Raw genomic sequence first — 17,347 nt, 5'->3', positions numbered from 1 at the left:
GGTACTTTGGGAATCTTCCATGCAAAACAAGACCTCGGCCCGGTGGATCTATTCCAAAGCTCCATCCCGGTGGCTATCAAATATTTCCAAGGTTTGCAACATGCCTTGCACTAAGTGTGACTACAATTGGCACGAAACCCGTGGCCCCATGTTCCTAAATAAACAGTGATCAAAATGGCATTTTTATTACGCATTTTCAATCGAGGAATAGACTGGTGGTCGTCCTTTTGTTTTTAGCGGGGCTCGGATCCTGATCCGCTGCAAGAGAATCTGCAGTCCGCCTCATCTAGCCGTCACGTTCGTATCGGGCATGCTGTCATAAGGGTTCCTGCTGCTCCACTAGCGGCAAACGGCCAAGGTGATCCGCAAGAGATCCAAGTGCATAAATTAGAACGTCAAGACCAGAATCTGATCCAAGCTCAATTTAAGAATATCCACACAGGATGAGCTACATAACAACGGGGTCAAAGTGACCACCCCTTGAGGACTTTGACCTCCCAAGCAAGTACGCGTATGCCCTTTTGAGAGATCTCGTACGAATGGTAGATCTAAGTGGATACTACACGGGAGCATACCGTCCGCTGTCCAACCAAAGATTGAAAGGTAGATTTACGAATGGAAACCAGTTACCCCAGCAGCAGCCAATTAACAGTCTTGGGGGAAAGGGACACTTCTTCCGTGTGGGGAACTGAGTCTGAAAGACCCAAGTGCGGATGAGCAGGACTCGTATTACCGTAACCAATCAGCATTCGGAAAATACATTCACAGTGGAAAAGGTGGAAAGGAGAAGAAAATGTTGCCCCATTCCCCCCGTGCAGCCCATTGAGCCCATTAAGCCCTTTCTGCAGAGCTTTATACCCGCGTTTCCCTCCACCGGTCCTCTCCCAATGTTTCCTCGCGTCACTTTGACTGATCAAGAAACCCCACAAAATAAAAAAACTAACGGTTGAGGGGTTTTCGCCATGGAGCCGGATCCTATCGCCGTGGACCCAGATCTGTACGCCCCTGGAGGCAGCGGTTCACCCCCGACGATTGGCAGTCGTGAGTGACTCGTCATTTTCAAAACATCCCAAGCACGGACTGATCGTGGGGGAACAGGGAAACTACATCGATCGGTTCTTCATTGTATCGGGGGTTGGTAGACAACGGAAGACGGTAAGACCCAGTCAGTACCTGAAATAATTATTCCGAGCTAATTTATACATCTACGAAGCTATCAATCACTTTCAAATAAAGAATACTGGTTCGCTTTTTCCCTCAGGCGCTCTTTTGCGTGTGGCTGATTTGGTAGTATTCCATCCGATGAATTGCAGTTCGAAACATACGAAGCCGGGTATGCATGCAACTTTGGAAACTCTGATCTAAACCATACTGATACTCGCAAACCTCAGTCATCTCGTAGATCTCATATTAGAGTCCGACCGGGCCAACCCGTTGTTCCGCTCGCCAGTTGGCGCTGATCGGGACCGGGCTCTCCAGGTTCTCGATATTGGCACCGGTCAGGGCACCTGGGCCGTGTAAGTCCCGTGGATTATCTGCTTGGACCTGTGGCTTTCATTCTAACAATGCCCAGCGACGTTGCCGACATGTTTCCGAATTCCACTGTACGAGGAGTGGACCTGTTCCCTCCACCAGTCACATGGATGCCACCAAATTGTGTCATTGAAGTTGACAACGTACTTGAAGAGTGGACCTGGCGTGAGAAGTTCGATCTCATTCACATGCGCAATATGCTAGGATCATTCGACCCCAGTGAATGGGATCGTGTCTATCAGCAATGCTACAAGTAGGTGACTTGATCCAATTTCCTTGTCCGACTTATCTGACTCAATAGAAACATGGCGCCCGGTGGCTGGATTGAGCAGCTCGAGGTTGGCCCCTTTGTCACAAGTGATGATGGCTCCCTCCCCCCAGACTCCGCCATGTCGCAGTGGGGTCCGATGATGCAGGCATGCGGTGACCTAGCAGGTCGCTCTTGTGATATTCTTTACACCATGTCTGATAGTATCAAGAAGGCTGGGTTTGTGGAGGTCCGTGAGAATACCTATAAATGGCCTCTGGGGCCGTGGCCAAAGCACCAAAAGTTGAAGGAGGCTGGTGTCGTTAATGTCCAACATTGGATGACTGGTATGGAAGGATGGTGTATGTGGCTGCTGACCAAATTTGGTGAACCTGAGCCTTGGACAAAGGACCAAGTGCACGTTTATTGCGCAAAACTTCGGCGCGAGTTGAAGAACCCTTACTACCATGGCTATCACACGGCGTAAGTTCATAGACTCCATTGGCTTTTCAGAGACTAATTCTCTTTACAGACGCAGAGTGTGGGCTCGGAAGCCGTTCCCAGGGGAGGAAACCAAATCATCCAAGTCAAGTTCGCAGTAACCTTGGGAGTCATTTGAAGTGCAAACGCGTTGAGGGTGTATATACACATCATTTATGAAAATCTATCACGACCTGTGTTTCATGACCACTGATTTCATCTTCATGTTTATATTAATGACTTGCTTGGTCCGCTGATTAATGTTGTATGTTCATTGGAAGCAAACTGCAAACCGCAATCTGGTAGCGGATTTGAAAAGCCCTGGGAGGAAGCAACCGATCCCCACAGCATGAGAAATATTGAACATTGCCATGTGCCCCAAGCTATACAGCGCTCCTGAGCTGCGTCCTGTTGCATCAATCCTTGAGTAATTCAAAAGCCCTCAGAATATTTGGTGCCTGGTGCCCCATCGAAAGATATGGGAACTTATAAGGACCACTGGTAGACTTGATGGAGATGTGCACATTGTCCTCCGTTGCCCAGTCATAGTGTTGATGCTCCGTGGCCTCCAGCTGAACGGGGATCTGAGCCGCTGGCACTGGTTCATTTGTATCAAGGTGAAGGCTCTCATGAATGTCAACGATGAAGGAGTATTTGACAAGTCGAATGTTGCCTCCTGTGCGGCGATGATGCTCCCAGCAGTTGACTGCGACAAGCTCAACAACGCGAGAGACATGCAGTCCACTTTCCTCGAAAGTCTCGCGCACCAAAGAGTCAAGTAACGTTTCGTCTTTATCAGGTTCGCATGCACCTCCAGGCCCCTCCCAGCATCCTGGCATTGAGTCCGATTCTGCTCGCTGCAGAAGAAGGATACGGGGAGGATGATCGGCGCGGGAAAAGATGTACGCGCCGACTCCAAAGCCTTCCATTTCCGGCCTGGCAGCTATGAAGCTCGCAAGAGGCACGGCAAAATATTGAAGATGGGGGGCGACAGTATAAGTCATGATGCTGGGCAGGCGCATGTACTCGGTGTGTTTGACAAAGGATCAGTTTTCGCGTTCCCCGCCGGGCGATCACACAAAACTTACCCGCTCGACATCTCGTGTCTGCCTAGTGCTTTTGTGGCTTTTCCAGCATTGAAGGGTTCATACCGGATACGAGACTATCGAGATCTACCCACAGGCGCAACTTTCAAAGTGCCCAGGTATGATCTTCCAAGGTTACAGGGCCTCTTCACGCAAGTTTACAAACCAAGATGAAAGTATATATTGTTGGCTCTATATGTGACCGGATATCTTCTTTTTTGTCTTCCTTTTGTTCCCAGCGGTCTCATGGTCTAGAATATTGACCACCAAGGTATCACAAAAGAGTCGCTGAAAGGAATGATGTCATAACCAAGGCATGCAATACAATTGCACACTCAAGACCATTGGCCCTTAGTTGAAAACAACGGTCTTGTGGCCGTTCAGAATGACACGGCGCTCGGTCACGTACTTAACGGCAGCAGCAAGCACATTGCTCTCCACGTTGCTTCCAGCGTGGGTAAGCTCCTTGGGGCTCATACCGTGGTTGACACGAACGACATTCTGCTCAATGATGGGGCCCTCATCAAGGTCGCTGGTGACGAAGTGGGCAGTGGCACCGATAATCTTAACACCACGGTCGTAGGCCTGGTGGTAGGGCTTAGCGCCCTTGAAAGAGGGCAAGAAGCTGTGGTGGATGTTGATGATGCGACCGGACATGGCGGAGCACAGAGTCGGCGACAGAACCTGCATATAACGAGCCAGAACGATCAGGTCGATGTTGTGTTCGCGGACCAACTCCAGAATCTGGGCCTCCTGCTCCGCCTTGGTGGCTGCGGTGACGGGAAGGTGGTGGAAGGGGATGTTGTAGGTAGCCGCAAGGGTGGCGAAATCGGGGTGGTTGGACACAATCAAGGGGATCTCAATGCTGAGCTGGCCGGTCGATTGGCGGAACAGAAGGTCGTTAAGGCAGTGGCCGATCTTGGAGACCATGATCAACACGCGGGGCTTCTTCACGCTAGTGTTGATCTCGAAGTCGAGGTCGAAGCTCTCGGCGGTGGGCTTGAATGCGGCGTGCAACTTCTCGAGGTCGGGAGTCTCAACATCTCCATTGGCTTGCGCAAAGTGGGTGCGCATGAAAAAGCGCTTGGAGGTGGCATCACCATATTGCGACGAGTCGATGATGTTGAGGTCATTCTGAACGAGGAAGGCAGTGACGGCATGGACAATACCGGGGCGGTCGGGGCCCGACAGGGTGAGGATGAAGCTGGCCATTGTATCGGTGTTGAATCCGTATATACTCAAAGGCTTCAATTGCTTCGCTTGAAAGAAATGTGTGTCCCACTTGCCGCTTTCGGCCTAAGGCGGTGAGCCGCCGATCCGCCGATCCCATGTTTATCCTTTGGGTCTACTCCGTAAGGTTTCTTCTGTTTCTTTACTTCCTACGCTTCTTCTTGGTCCTGCAAGCATTACTCTGTGTCTCTGAATCCTCCGCTCGGGGTGATTTGCATAGATACCCCTTATCGACATTCTTCGCCATGGCATGATTATTGTCCTTAACGCGTCGTACTATGCCCTAGAAGCAATTACGGACTAACCAGCAGGGTCATTGCGCGTGGATAATAATCTCCTGGCCTCGGCACTAGGCCACTGCCCCCGCAATGTGACCACTCACTCATTTGTGCTACGCTAATGCAACCCCTGCACAACCACGCGCCAGTGCGTAGCCCAGTTACCGAGAACGTGCAGGGATTCCACCTGCCTGCAGAAGCCGGGCAGTGACCACCTCGTCACGGCTCTGGAATTTGGACCTAATATGGATATCCTGATGGTTGCCTTCTGGCAATATGACTGGACAGAAAGTCGCCAAAAATTTGTTTATATGAGTTGAAGAATGGTTCTTTTAGCCGCCAGTACTCCAGAGATGCATGTCGCTCGCAGATTGGGTCTGGCGGACGAGCAAATTACCCCACGCCACAGTACCCCAGCCCATATCGGTACTATTCTTGCTGAATTGAATTTATCCATTTTGTCGCCCCGTTGCGGAACTCGAGCGCATCCTCCGTGTCCCCGGAGTGCTGGCTTGTCGACCTCCATTAGGAAATCAGAAAGTCTCAGGCTCTACGGTCATACGGACCGTGGCGCCGTGACATCGATCTGGATGCGTTCTTGTTTTGCTCTGGCTCGAAGTCTGGTGTGATATAAGAAGGCCTGTCCCTCGGCCTTGTACTAAGATCTTCACCAATCTTCCAGACAGCTCATACCCCAATCAAGCAGACAGCAACACTGGGTACAATGGCTTCGATTGCTTCGTTCAACATCTACAAGAGTGCTCTACTCTTCGCTGCCCTTCTTGGGGCGAGCACCGCCCAGCAGGTTGGCACGAACACTGCTGAGGTTCATCCGTCCTTGACTTGGCAAAAGTGTACCAGCAGTGGCAGCTGCACCTCGCAATCCGGCAAAGTCGTTATCGACGCAAACTGGCGATGGGTCCACTCCACCAGTGGCACCACCAACTGCTACACCGGCAACACTTGGGATGCAACTCTCTGCCCGAACGACGCAACTTGTGCCGCCAACTGCGCCCTTGAAGGTGCTGACTATCCTGGCACCTACGGTGTTACAGCTAGCGGCAGTTCGTTGCGCTTGAACTTCATCACTACGGCATACCAGAAGAACATTGGCTCCCGTCTCTACCTCATGCAGGATGACAGCAAATACGAGATGTTCCAGTTGCTCAACCAAGAGTTTACTTTCGACGTTGATGTGTCGAAGCTTCCGTGTGGTCTGAACGGTGCTCTATACTTTGTCTCCATGGACGAGGACGGAGGCACCGGCAGATATCCCGCCAACAAAGCCGGTGCCAAGTATGGAACTGGATACTGTGACTCGCAATGCCCACGCGATCTGAAGTTCATCAACGGCCAGGCTAACGTCGAAGGATGGACGCCATCCGACAACGATGTCAACGCCGGAACTGGAAACCACGGCTCTTGCTGTGCGGAGATGGATATCTGGGAGGCTAACTCGATCTCCAATGCGGTGACTCCGCATCCCTGTGATACCCCGACCCAAGTTCTCTGCACGGGTGACGCCTGTGGCGGAACTTACAGCACCGATCGCTATTCCGGTACTTGTGATCCTGACGGCTGTGATTTCAACCCGTACCGCATGGGTAACCAGTCCTTCTATGGCCCGAGCAAGATCGTCGATACCACGTCTCCCTTCACTGTTGTTACCCAATTCATTACTGATGACGGTACCTCCACCGGAACTCTGTCTGAAATCAAGCGCTTCTACGTACAGAATGGCAAGACCATTCCGCAGTCGGTCTCTACCATCAGCGCTGTCAGTGGCAACTCTATCACCGACTCCTTCTGCTCTGCTCAGAAGACCGCTTTCAAAGACACCGACGTTTTCAGTCAACATGGAGGCATGGCAGGCATGGGCGCTGGTCTTGCTGAGGGCATGGTTCTTGTGATGAGTCTTTGGGACGACCACGCTGCCAACATGCTCTGGCTCGACGGCACTTATCCCACAACAGCTAGCTCCACCACCCCTGGTGCTGCCCGCGGTAGCTGTGACATCTCCTCTGGCGATCCAAAGGATGTAGAGGCTAACCACGCCGATGCCTATGTCATCTACTCGAACATCAAGGTCGGTCCGCTCGGATCTACCTTCAACTCGGGTAACTCTGGCTCTGGCTCTGGCACCACTACCACCACCAAGGCCACTACTGCCACTACCGCCACCACCACCAAGGCCACTACTACCACCACCGCTACCTCTGGCTCAACCACAGGCGCGGCCCACTTCGCACAATGCGGTGGATCTAGCTGGACCGGTCCTACCACTTGTGTCAGCCCATACACATGCCAGAAGCAAAATGACTTCTACTCCCAGTGTCTGTAAGCGATCGGTCAGAAACTCGACCGGTGGCACGATTATTCTCGGTACACGAAGTGGAGAGAGACAGGGGGAAGCAAGGACAACATGATAGGAGAAATTTGCCATGGTACTTTCGTGGAATAGTTTATTTGCCTTGATATTCTCGAAATGGAAACAATTTGTTCCGTTTAATCACTCTTCAATCTGTATCTGCTCATCCTCGGCTTTGAATTATCACTGGTAACTGCCGCCATCCACGCAAAGCATCAGGTTCTTGATGATTAGATCGATTATCACATTGCGAGTCTGCCTTGACTACCTGTACGCGGCGTCTAGACTTGTAGATGTCCTCTTTGTAAACCCACTTTGCCATGAAATAAGGTAACTTCTGGCTGTACAAGGAACAGGGGTCTATGAAAAAGGGGATCTTTCCCGAGCTCCAATGTACGTCTCTCCACGACCTTGGAACCCCTGCAGCCGGGGTCAGCGCTAACGTTAGGCCATGCAACCCAACGGCTCCTGCACGGCATAATGGGTTTCCGGGACTAGCGCATTTTACCTGGGCGCTACTTCTTCCACGCTGAAGAAACCCAGCTGATTTTGATTGACATGCGGAGAAATCTCCGACTAGTCAAGCCACATAACTTGTCATGTGTACCTTACGCGCTTGCTTTCTCCTACCAATTATGGTATGCAGAATGACGTACACGGAGTCTTGTCACAATTAGAAGACAGTGTTTTCTACTGGCCCGAAGGAAATTACCTACCAGGACACATCGTGCGCATGTTACACAGTTAATGGGTTAATCTCGAGCAAGCTCGGCTGTACTTTGAATCGATGGACATGGTTGAAATAGAGCATCTACAGGATGTTATTGGAACTCCGTAAGGGCCATCATGCTACTACGCGAACCACTCTCTCTCTAGAGTCTTATAGCCCTTGTTATAGTCTGTTTCATTCCACTGGTGAAAGCCACGGGTACACGGGGTGCGATTTTTGATTAAAGATCTGGGCGGTCCCATTTGTCAGGGATGCCCTTGAAGCGATGCCCCAAATTTCGAATAGCCGAAAGCCACAGTAATGTACTGCGCCTTTATCGGGGAGGACAGAATTCCCTTGCAGACAAGTAGTCTTTCCTGTTTGGTTCTCGAAATTGAAAATATCTGATCAGCCAATTGAGTTGTTGTGATGTTTCATCTTCCAAATGTGGAATCTTATATGCACACCAAGACTTCCAAAAACCGTGCTCTCTTTCGGGGACTTTTCACTTCGGCAGAAGAGCCACTCCCATCATGGCGCCGTGTCCCCGCCGTGTCCAATGGAGATATCAGCCCATCGTTTTCACATATTGGTATACTTCATCGGGCATTCAACTCACATTCAAGCGGGAAACATCCACGCGGATGCCGGTCCGAAACGACCGAATTGAGATCCAGCATACACTTGGGAATCATGCAGGATGATCAATTTCCCCAATCAAAGTTTTGAATTCAATTGAGGAGTATGCGGGTTAACCAGCCGTTGCCCAAGTGTGATCAGGAGCAGAGCTCCTTCCCATCGATGTGATCAGAAGTCAGTATTTATACCTTTTTGCAACTCTTCATGTCTGATGATCTGTCTCTTCAATCACAGGTATCCACCGTCCTCTAGATCTATTCACGATGCGATACACCTACCTGCTTGCCCTCACCGGTGCCGCCGGCCTGGCCTTTGCGGCACCAGGGCAATCGCTATCTAAGCGGGCATCTTCCTTTCTCTGTGCGTGTTCCAAGTGTCATTCAGTGTCTAATTCTAATGGCGGTTGAATAGGGTTTGGCACCAATGAGGCCGGCGCAGAGTTTGGAAGTGGAAACATCCCTGGACTTTTGAATACAGATTACATCTGGCCATCGGCTTCAGCGATGCAGACTCTGCGCAGCGCTGGAATGAACATATTCCGTATTCCTTTCTCAATGGAGCGCTTGATTCCTGGCACCATGACCTCGAGTGCAGATGCGACTTATCTGGCTTCCTTGAAAAGCGTACGTCGTTTGACCCTACACAGAACTTCACACAAGTGCGTGTCATACTAACAAGAACTACTGATATAGACAGTCAACTCCATCACCTCCAGCGGTGCGTATGCTGTTCTTGATCCTCACAATTTTGGGCGATAGTGAGTTGCAAATGTGCCTCATAAAACGTAGACGCAGTTGGCTGACTCGATTCAGCTACGGTAATGTCATTACGTCCACTAGTGACTTTGCGGCATTTTGGACAACTGTGGCCAAGGAGTTCGCATCCAATGAAAAGGTCATATTCGATACAAGTAAGCATGTTGAACTTTTGGAGGTTGCAATGACAGTCCGCTGACTATATAGACAACGAGTATCATACCATGGATCAAACACTTGTTCTGAACCTCAACCAGGCAGCCATCAACGCCATCAGAGCAACGGGGGCGACATCCCAGTATATTTTCGTGGAAGGAAACTCATGGAGTGGAGCATGGACATGGACGACCGTGAATGACAACATGAAGGCATTGACAGACCCACAAGACCTGATCATCTACGAGCTGCATCAGTACCTTGACTCTGATGGATCTGGTACTTCAGAAACTTGTGTCAGCTCAACCATCGGCCAAGAGCGTGTGGTCGCTGCTACACAATGGCTCAAGGACAACGGAAAGCGGGCGTTCCTGGGTGAGTTTGCTGGAGGAGCCAATTCTGTCTGCAAAACCGCTGTGGCTGGAATGCTTGATTATCTGCAGACCAACAGCGATGTCTGGCTAGGTGCGGCCTGGTGGTCTGCCGGGCCATGGTGGGGAGACTACATGTACAGCTTTGAGCCCCCATCGGGGACAGGCTATACATACTACATGAGCCTTCTCCAGAACTACTTCCCAGGGTCTGGTGACTCCACGACAACAACTGCAGTCACCACTTCCAAGGCTACCGCCACTGCCACTACCAGCACTGCAACGACCAAGACTACCACCACAGGAGCGACTGCCACAGGAGCTGCTCATTACGCACAGTGTGGCGGGTCTAGCTGGTCGGGTGCTACAACGTGTGCCAGTCCATATACCTGCCAGAAGCAAAATGACTTCTATTCACAGTGTCTTTAGGGTGCTCGGCAATGATGATGAGTGCCAGCAGGGTGAAATGGATCTCAATAGTTTGAGGTGGATATATGATAGCTATCAACGCAGTCTTTGAGATTGTCATGACTCATTATTCAAGGTCGACCCAGTATATCATTTACGTAGGCGTAGCCCAGGTCCATAAATGGTTCGCCTCGCGTGATATTCTTCCGCCAGGTCAGACAATTTCCCTGGCTTTTGTTGAATTTCCAAAGTATATTTTGTTCTTACTGCAAAGCAGCAACAAGCTCCTCAACACTCTTCATTTCACGATCGTTGTTCTCGCCGACGTCCAGCGCAACCAAGAACCGGCTCACACAGTTGTATCCCGCGATACCAGTTGTGAGCTCCACGATCTCCCGATCATCATACCCAACCGTCTTCAGCTCAGCAAAAACGGCATCTTGAACGGTGATGGTACGAGTCATCTGGTCGGTGTAGCGCAGAACGGCGCGCTGTTGCGGGGTCAGCGCGCTCTTCTCGAGCTCCGCAACATCCCCCTCAGCGGTAGAAGGTAGTGTACGAGCAGCCTGCAGTTGCTCCGGCTTAATTCCCCCTTCAATGCCAAGGGCGCATGGGCGTTCCATTCATAGATGGCATTGTTGAGCACGGCGACACGGCAAACGGCCAGCTCCATCACACCGGAGTCCACGAGCGTACGCGATCGAATGGCGCCAATGAAACTGTTCCAGCCATCGGCGACGGGTGGGCTGTGGAGAAGGGAGAGGTCGAGGGGAATCAAGGGACGAGGATTCCTGCGCGCGGCAATGCGGGCATAAATGTCGGCGGTGTCGGCCGGCGCATCAGCGGGCGGAGTAGAAGGGGCGTATGGCAGACGCATGGCGCGTGTTTGGATTGCAATTGATTGGGCTGGTAAGATTGATGCTGGTCTCAGAGGTATTCTACACAAGTACATCCTGCGATGCACGGAATAGCGACACAAGAATACCCCACGTTTCGGCTTGATCGCAACCGAGCCCGGTGTTGACGGGAAATGACTTACCCGGGGGGAAGGGTTTCTCCGGCAACTGAGCTCTACTGCAGTTCGAACTATTTCATATCGAGTTGGAGATGCTGAGATACTGGTGATCAAATTGCGAAATTTGATTACAACATTGCATTACCTTGGAATCACCTAGACCTATATCAAAAGTTCTAGGGTTGTTTCAAGGTTTGTCCCGGTATATGCTTCTTTGTATATTCTGCCTGGAGCGGGTGTTACGTGTAGTTGTACTACAAAATAGAACGCCAACCATGATGCCCAAAGATATTATGTGTAACAGAATCTCCATGCATGGACGTTGGTAAGGCTACATGGATTCGACCCCACCATCCATGGATATAGCTAGATACCTGAAGCTTTGCTGTCTATTCCTAGGTTTCAAATTGGTCGCATTACCTGCGCCGATGTATATCGAAGAGCACAAACTGATCTCTACTGAATGATCTTGAAGTCCTTTTCGACAAAACTATTGCCAAAGAATTATGAGATTCATCCACCTGATTTTGTGTCATGGCTGAAGCTCTAACGTTGTCCCGGTCCCTGACGGGGCAAAAGGGTCGGGAGCGGGAGAAAAGTACACTGCCGGTGCCGCCCCCCCGATGCCGATTGTCTCCCCGCAATAATTTTTGGGTAGAATCGACCTTCTGTTACATATGATCCGTTCTGCTTTCTCACGGGCATCGGCCATTATACCCCAATCTCGATCCTTTTCACAAACCTCAATCGCCAACATGAAGCACCATTTGATGGTCGGTACCTGGACTGCGCCCGGTCGCATCTATACCGTCCAGTTCGACGATGAGGCTCTCACCCTCGACTTGTTGAAGAAGACCGACATTCCTGAGGCGGAGCCAATCTCATGGATGACCTTCTCCCACGATAAGAAGGCCATTTATGGCGCTGCCATGAAGAAGTGGAACAGCTTCGCCGTGAACAGCCCCACTGACATTGTACACCAAGTGTCACACCCAGTCGCCGGTCACGGTGAGTTAGACATCTGGAAACATGTAACAATTGGGATCAATTGGTGCTGACTGGAGAATAGAATTGGCTCCTAGCAGCGAGACCAACACCCGTGCTATCTTTGTGCTGGCCGCTCAAAAGCCCCCATACAATGTTTACGGCAACCCTTTCTATAAATACGCTGGCTACGGTAACGTGTTCTCCGTGAAGCCCGACGGAGCTTTAGACAGCAATATTCAGAACTATGAATATGTCGAAAACACTGGTATTCACGGCATGGTGTTCGACCCTACCGAAACCTATCTGTACTCCGCCGATCTCACAGCCAACAAGATTTGGACGCACCTCAAGGACCCCAAGACAGGCGAATTGACCCTGGTCGACTGTCTCGAGGCCCCCGATGCTGGCGACCACCCTCGTTGGGTTGAAATGCACCCCAGCGGCAAGTACTTGTACGTACTGATGGAGGCAGGCAACCGCCTGGGAGTCTACGTCATTGATGAGCGCACTCACAAGCCCGTATTCACACACATCACCTACCCACTGCTGCCCTCTGGTGAGTTCAATGGCACTGTCCTATATATGCGACCCCAGTCAATGCTAACTGCTCAATCTCTAGGCCTTCCACCCCGCAACAAGTACCGCGGCGATGTCACCTTCTGCACCCAGAGCGGCGAGTATCTGTTCGCGACCACCCGTTCGAACCACTTCGATGTCACTGGCTACATTACCGCCTTCAAGCTCGGCCCGAACGGAGAGATCGAGCGCCAGCTCTTTATCAACCCCACATCTACCAGCGGTGGTCACTCCAACGCTGTGAGCCCCTGTGATTTCACCGACGAGTGGGTCGCCCTGTGCGATGACCAGCTTGGATTCGTTGAGATGTACCGCTGGCGCGACGAGAAGCTGGCACGCGTGGCGCGTGTGGACATTCCAGAGCAAGGATTCGGTATGAACGCCATTTGGTATGATTAATGAGTAAAGTAGTATGCAAAACCAATAGAATTTCATGCACATAGGAAAGAAAGAAAATAAAAAGACTATACACTGCGCACTAGCACATCAGACAACCCCGCCAAAGTGAAAGGGCGATAAGTCGGAACTGCCCAATGCGACGGCAAAAACTGGGGAACATCGGCAGTCGAGTTCGGCTGCGCTTTGCTTTCACCCGCCGCAATGCCGGGACTCATCATGACATATAGTACGTTTCTGATTCCTCAGTCTCGTCGACTACGTATTCTCTCGAGTCTCGTCAGTTGATCCTCAAATTCATTATGCCTACCCCTGGCCTCCTCTACGTCACCATGCAGCCTAAGGGCTCGCTGCCGGACACCCAATTCCACGACTGGTACAACACTGAACATGGTCCGCTGCGTTTGCGTCTGCCATTCATCACCAATGGCTTCCGATTCCGTGCGACCGATGGCGAGAAGCCCGAATATGTGGCCCTGTACGATATCACCGACATGGACGAATTGACCCGCAAGACCTACCTTGACCTGCGGACCGATTTGATCAAGACCGAGCGGGAGAAGAAAACGATGGCACAGATCGACGTGGGGCGCCTGCTGTACGACTTGATCGATGAGCGCAGCAGCCCCGACTTCCGCCCCTTGGAACACCAAGCCGACACAGATGCCGAGACCCAGGGTAGCGTCCTCATCGCCGTTAGAGTTGCCACCCACCCCGACCCCGCCAAGCAGGCCGACTTGGATAAATGGTATCGCGAGGAACACTTTGAGATGCTTTCCCGTGTGCCTGGATGGCGCCGTAGTCGCCGTTTCGTCACGGCGGCAATTGATTCCGCTGCCCCGCAGGAGTCCCTGACTTTGTACGAGTATGCCCCTGTCAATGGCCTCGGAGGCGAGGCCCACAAGGCCGCCATGAACACTCCCTGGGGAGCCCGTCTCATGAGCGAAGTCGTGACTTCAAAGAACCGCCGCGTCTATGAGTGGTACTACACCTTCGGCCCCGCTCCTCGTGAGCTCACCTCCCTCGCCGCACCAGATGTGGCTGGACCCTGGAGCTCCAACGACGGCCGCACTCGCACTTTCCCTTCTACTTCTCGCCCGGCTGTCGAGTCCTTCGTGACTACTTCCGACGGCGTTGAAATTCCCTACAGATTGGAGGGTAGTACCGACCCGTACGCGCCAGTTGTTGTGCTCAGCAACTCCATTTTGGTTGACTGGCATATCTGGGATCGGTTCGTCGATGCATTCTTCGCCCACAAGCAGAACCAGCGCTACCGTGTCGTGCGCTACTTGACTCGTGGTCGACGCTCCGCGAGTGGCGAGCAGCCGGTCAACATCGATGTGCTGGCCTCTGACCTTGCAACTCTCCTCCAGGCTCTGCGTGTGCCACCCAAGGCCGCCCGTCTCATCGGAGTCAGCCTGGGTGGTGTCACTGTTCTGAACACTTCCCTCCTCCACCCCGAGCGCGTTGGAGCTTTCATCGCATGTGATACAAACTCTTCTGCACCGGAATCCAACCGTAAAGCATGGGGCGACCGTGTCGCCATCTGTGAAAAGGAAGGCTCTACTGACTCTCAAACCAACGAGCCCATTGTTGGAGAGGAGCTGGCTGAGGTCACCACCCGCCGCTGGTTCGTGCCGGAGTCGTACGAGACCCAGCCCGAGGTTCTTGCGCCCGTCAAAGAGGCAGTGCGTACCAACAGCTTGAAGGGTTTCGCCCACAGCGTGCAGGCGCTCTGTGCCTACGATATCCGCGAGCGTATGGCCAACGCCACCGTTCCGGGACTCTTTGTGGCAGGTGCCAATGACGGTGTCCTACCACAGACTATGCAGAAGATGGCTGCTGATCTGCGTGGCGGCGCCGAGCTCAAGATCATTGACCGCGCCGGCCACCTCCCCATGGTGGAGCAGCCAGTGGCATTTGCCGATGTTGTTACCGAGTTCCTGGGCAAGATTGATGGTTGATTGCATTTCTACGACTGATGTATAGATGTTTGATATCCCCATGATTACATAGAGAAATGACTGATGAATCTGTTGCTTTTCTCTCTCCATATTCATCCTCCCCGTTTGTCGCTTCGGTCAGATGTCATGAATCAACTTGACCGAGGGTTTGTTTTCGGACGTAGTGGCGATATCCTGTGTTTTGACGCCGGTGGACGGATAAAAAGGGACCCAGAGTCTGGTGTAAGCAGATAGAACTACCATGGCATATCATGGCAAGATTGTAGGCTCCCAAATGAACGTAATCGCGATATGGGTATGGTTTTGGAATCGTGAGATGAGATCGTGAGGATGTCATGTGGACGTATGATGGGCACTCAGCGCATGATTCTGGCTAGAATGATATGTGAGTGGTCAGTTCGTGTCCAGCGTGCAAATAATCCAAGGCTCGATTGCTCATGAACAACATCAGTTGCTTCGGAGACTCAAGTCCCAAGGGTCGAGGACAGCTGAAAGCTGAATAACTTCGGCGGCCCAGAAAGACCAAAGGCGAAGTCCCACTTGCGGGGAAACACACTGCACTCTTCTTCCACAACTTCATTCTCATTTCCTTCATCCTTCCTGCACGCTCTCATTCTAAATATGCCTGAGAGCAAGATCCCTCAGCCGGGTCCTGCCAAACTCAAGCGCAATGCGGGCCCCGACGAATGGCTGGAGGCCGCCAAAGATTGCAAGTATCTTTCGGAGCCACACATGAAACAGCTTTGTGAGATTGTAAAGGAATATATGATGGAAGGTGAGCAATCGGAACCTGGGTTACACCGGAATCATTGAGCCTAGTTTGTTTTACTCACGCTGACCATCTCCGACAGAGTCGAATATTCAACCCGTTTCCACACCCGTCACGGTCTGTGGTGATATTCACGGCCAATTCTACGATCTTCTGGAGCTTTTCCGTGTCTCGGGGGCATGCCAGATGGCACCGAGCTCGACTCTCCCAAAACCTCTCCCTCTGTTATCACATCCGCCGATATCGAACCCCCTTCCAGCATTTCAGACCCCAAAATTCGCAAGAAGCTCGGTGGCCCGAATACGAACCCAAATGATGAAGATGAGGATGCAGAGTCAGGCACAAGGAGTCGTTCGGCGAGTGGTACCTCTGCGGACCTTCAGATCAACCGCAACTTTGTGTTCCTCGGCGATTACGTGGATCGTGGATACTTCAGTTTGGAGACATTAACTTTGTTGCTCTGTCTCAAGGCAAAGTGAGTCCTGGTCACCGGGATTTGTGGGATGTGCATTGCTAATTTCATGCCGCGTAGATACCCCGACCGAGTTACATTGGTCCGTGGCAACCACGAGTCACGACAAATTACCCAAGTTTACGGATTCTACGAGGAATGTTTCCAAAAATACGGCAGCGCTTCAGTGTGGAAGGCATGCTGTCAGGTGTTTGACTTCATGACACTGGGGGCTATCATCGACGGAAAGGTGCTCTGTGTCCACGGTGGTCTGAGCCCCGAGATCCGCACACTGGATCAAGTCCGCGTGGTAGCCCGTGCACAGGAGATCCCCCACGAGGGCGCCTTCTGTGATCTGGTCTGGTCTGACCCCGATGATGTCGAGACATGGGCAGTCAGTCCCCGAGGAGCAGGTAAGATACACCAAATACAGTTTGCCCTTCATCGTGCTGACGTTGTTCCCTAGGATGGCTTTTCGGAGACCGAGTAGCCGATGAGTTCTGCCATGTCAACGACCTTTCCTTGATTGCTCGTGCACATCAACTGGTTAACGAAGGATACAAATATCACTTCAACAACCAAAATGTGGTGACGGTCTGGAGTGCGCCCAACTACTGTTACCGCTGCGGTAACCTGGCGTCGGTGTGTGAGATCGGCGAAGACCTCAACCCTACCTTCAAGCTGTTTAGTGCAGTTAGTGACGACCAGCGGCACGTTCCAACCTCGCGACCGGGCCGGAGCGAGTACTTCTTGTAAGATGTGTGACGAGTTTTGCACCGGCGCTGGCGTTCGGTTGGGTTTTTGGGGTGGCAGGATGAACATTTTATAATGATTTAGACCAGAATTAATGATGCATACGCCTCGTATATTGACACGGGAATTCACCACAGGCCTCGAGTCGTGTGATTGTGTACTCGAATGGAGTAAAGT

At 51.8% G+C, this 17,347-nt stretch overlaps 9 protein-coding genes across 9 annotated transcripts; 6 read left to right on the top strand and 3 right to left on the bottom strand.

Moving 5' to 3' along the window:
• Positions 1-962: 962 nt before the first annotated feature.
• Positions 963-2,382, top strand: N7506_004114 (class I SAM-dependent methyltransferase; the record flags this gene model as incomplete). Its single annotated transcript, XM_056953409.1, has 5 exons — positions 963-1,041; positions 1,415-1,517; positions 1,574-1,786; positions 1,835-2,263; positions 2,313-2,382. The coding sequence occupies 5 exons, from the start codon at positions 963-965 to the stop codon at positions 2,380-2,382; spliced, it is 894 nt and encodes a 297-aa protein (XP_056812298.1).
• A 294-nt stretch (positions 2,383-2,676) lies between these two features.
• N7506_004113 (NUDIX hydrolase) lies at positions 2,677-3,264 on the bottom strand (the record flags this gene model as incomplete). Its single annotated transcript, XM_056953408.1, has 1 exon — positions 2,677-3,264. One exon carries the CDS (start codon positions 3,262-3,264, stop codon positions 2,677-2,679), a length of 588 nt encoding a protein of 195 aa, XP_056812297.1.
• Positions 3,265-3,696: 432 nt separating this feature from the next.
• On the bottom strand, positions 3,697-4,557 carry N7506_004112 (formyltetrahydrofolate deformylase; the record flags this gene model as incomplete). The annotated part of the gene is made up of 1 exon (XM_056953407.1): positions 3,697-4,557. The coding sequence occupies one exon, from the start codon at positions 4,555-4,557 to the stop codon at positions 3,697-3,699; it is 861 nt and encodes a 286-aa protein (XP_056812296.1).
• Positions 4,558-5,577: 1,020 nt separating this feature from the next.
• On the top strand, positions 5,578-7,194 carry cbhB (putative 1,4-beta-D-glucan-cellobiohydrolyase; the record flags this gene model as incomplete). Its single annotated transcript, XM_056953406.1, has 1 exon — positions 5,578-7,194. One exon carries the CDS (start codon positions 5,578-5,580, stop codon positions 7,192-7,194), a length of 1,617 nt encoding a protein of 538 aa, XP_056812295.1.
• Positions 7,195-9,548: 2,354 nt separating this feature from the next.
• egl2 (putative endoglucanase) lies at positions 9,549-10,280 on the top strand (the record flags this gene model as incomplete). Its single annotated transcript, XM_056953405.1, has 1 exon — positions 9,549-10,280. The coding sequence occupies one exon, from the start codon at positions 9,549-9,551 to the stop codon at positions 10,278-10,280; it is 732 nt and encodes a 243-aa protein (XP_056812294.1).
• A 242-nt stretch (positions 10,281-10,522) lies between these two features.
• Positions 10,523-11,136, bottom strand: N7506_004109 (carboxymuconolactone decarboxylase family protein; the record flags this gene model as incomplete). The annotated part of the gene is made up of 2 exons (XM_056953404.1): positions 10,523-10,840; positions 10,912-11,136. 2 exons carry the CDS (start codon positions 11,134-11,136, stop codon positions 10,523-10,525), a joined length of 543 nt encoding a protein of 180 aa, XP_056812293.1.
• Positions 11,137-12,029: 893 nt separating this feature from the next.
• Positions 12,030-13,236, top strand: N7506_004108 (lactonase family protein; the record flags this gene model as incomplete). The annotated part of the gene is made up of 2 exons (XM_056953403.1): positions 12,030-12,282; positions 12,344-13,236. The coding sequence occupies 2 exons, from the start codon at positions 12,030-12,032 to the stop codon at positions 13,234-13,236; spliced, it is 1,146 nt and encodes a 381-aa protein (XP_056812292.1).
• Positions 13,237-13,535: 299 nt separating this feature from the next.
• Positions 13,536-15,197, top strand: N7506_004107 (putative alpha/beta hydrolase; the record flags this gene model as incomplete). Its single annotated transcript, XM_056953402.1, has 1 exon — positions 13,536-15,197. The coding sequence occupies one exon, from the start codon at positions 13,536-13,538 to the stop codon at positions 15,195-15,197; it is 1,662 nt and encodes a 553-aa protein (XP_056812291.1).
• Positions 15,198-15,716: 519 nt separating this feature from the next.
• Positions 15,717-17,173, top strand: sitA (TOR signaling pathway phosphatase SitA; the record flags this gene model as incomplete). Its single annotated transcript, XM_056953401.1, has 4 exons — positions 15,717-15,972; positions 16,153-16,441; positions 16,499-16,830; positions 16,884-17,173. Coding segments are annotated over 4 exons (1,167 nt in total), but the record flags the coding sequence as incomplete, so codon positions are not given.
• Between the last annotated feature and the right edge of the window lie 174 nt (positions 17,174-17,347).

Source organism: Penicillium brevicompactum, assembly GCF_028827555.1.
Source record: "Penicillium brevicompactum strain IBT 35665 chromosome Unknown utg000003l_segment0_segment0, whole genome shotgun sequence".
Lineage (NCBI taxonomy): Eukaryota > Fungi > Ascomycota > Eurotiomycetes > Eurotiales > Aspergillaceae > Penicillium > Penicillium brevicompactum.
Note: the sequence above shows the minus strand (reverse complement) of the source record. Positions and strands in the feature narration are given on the sequence as shown.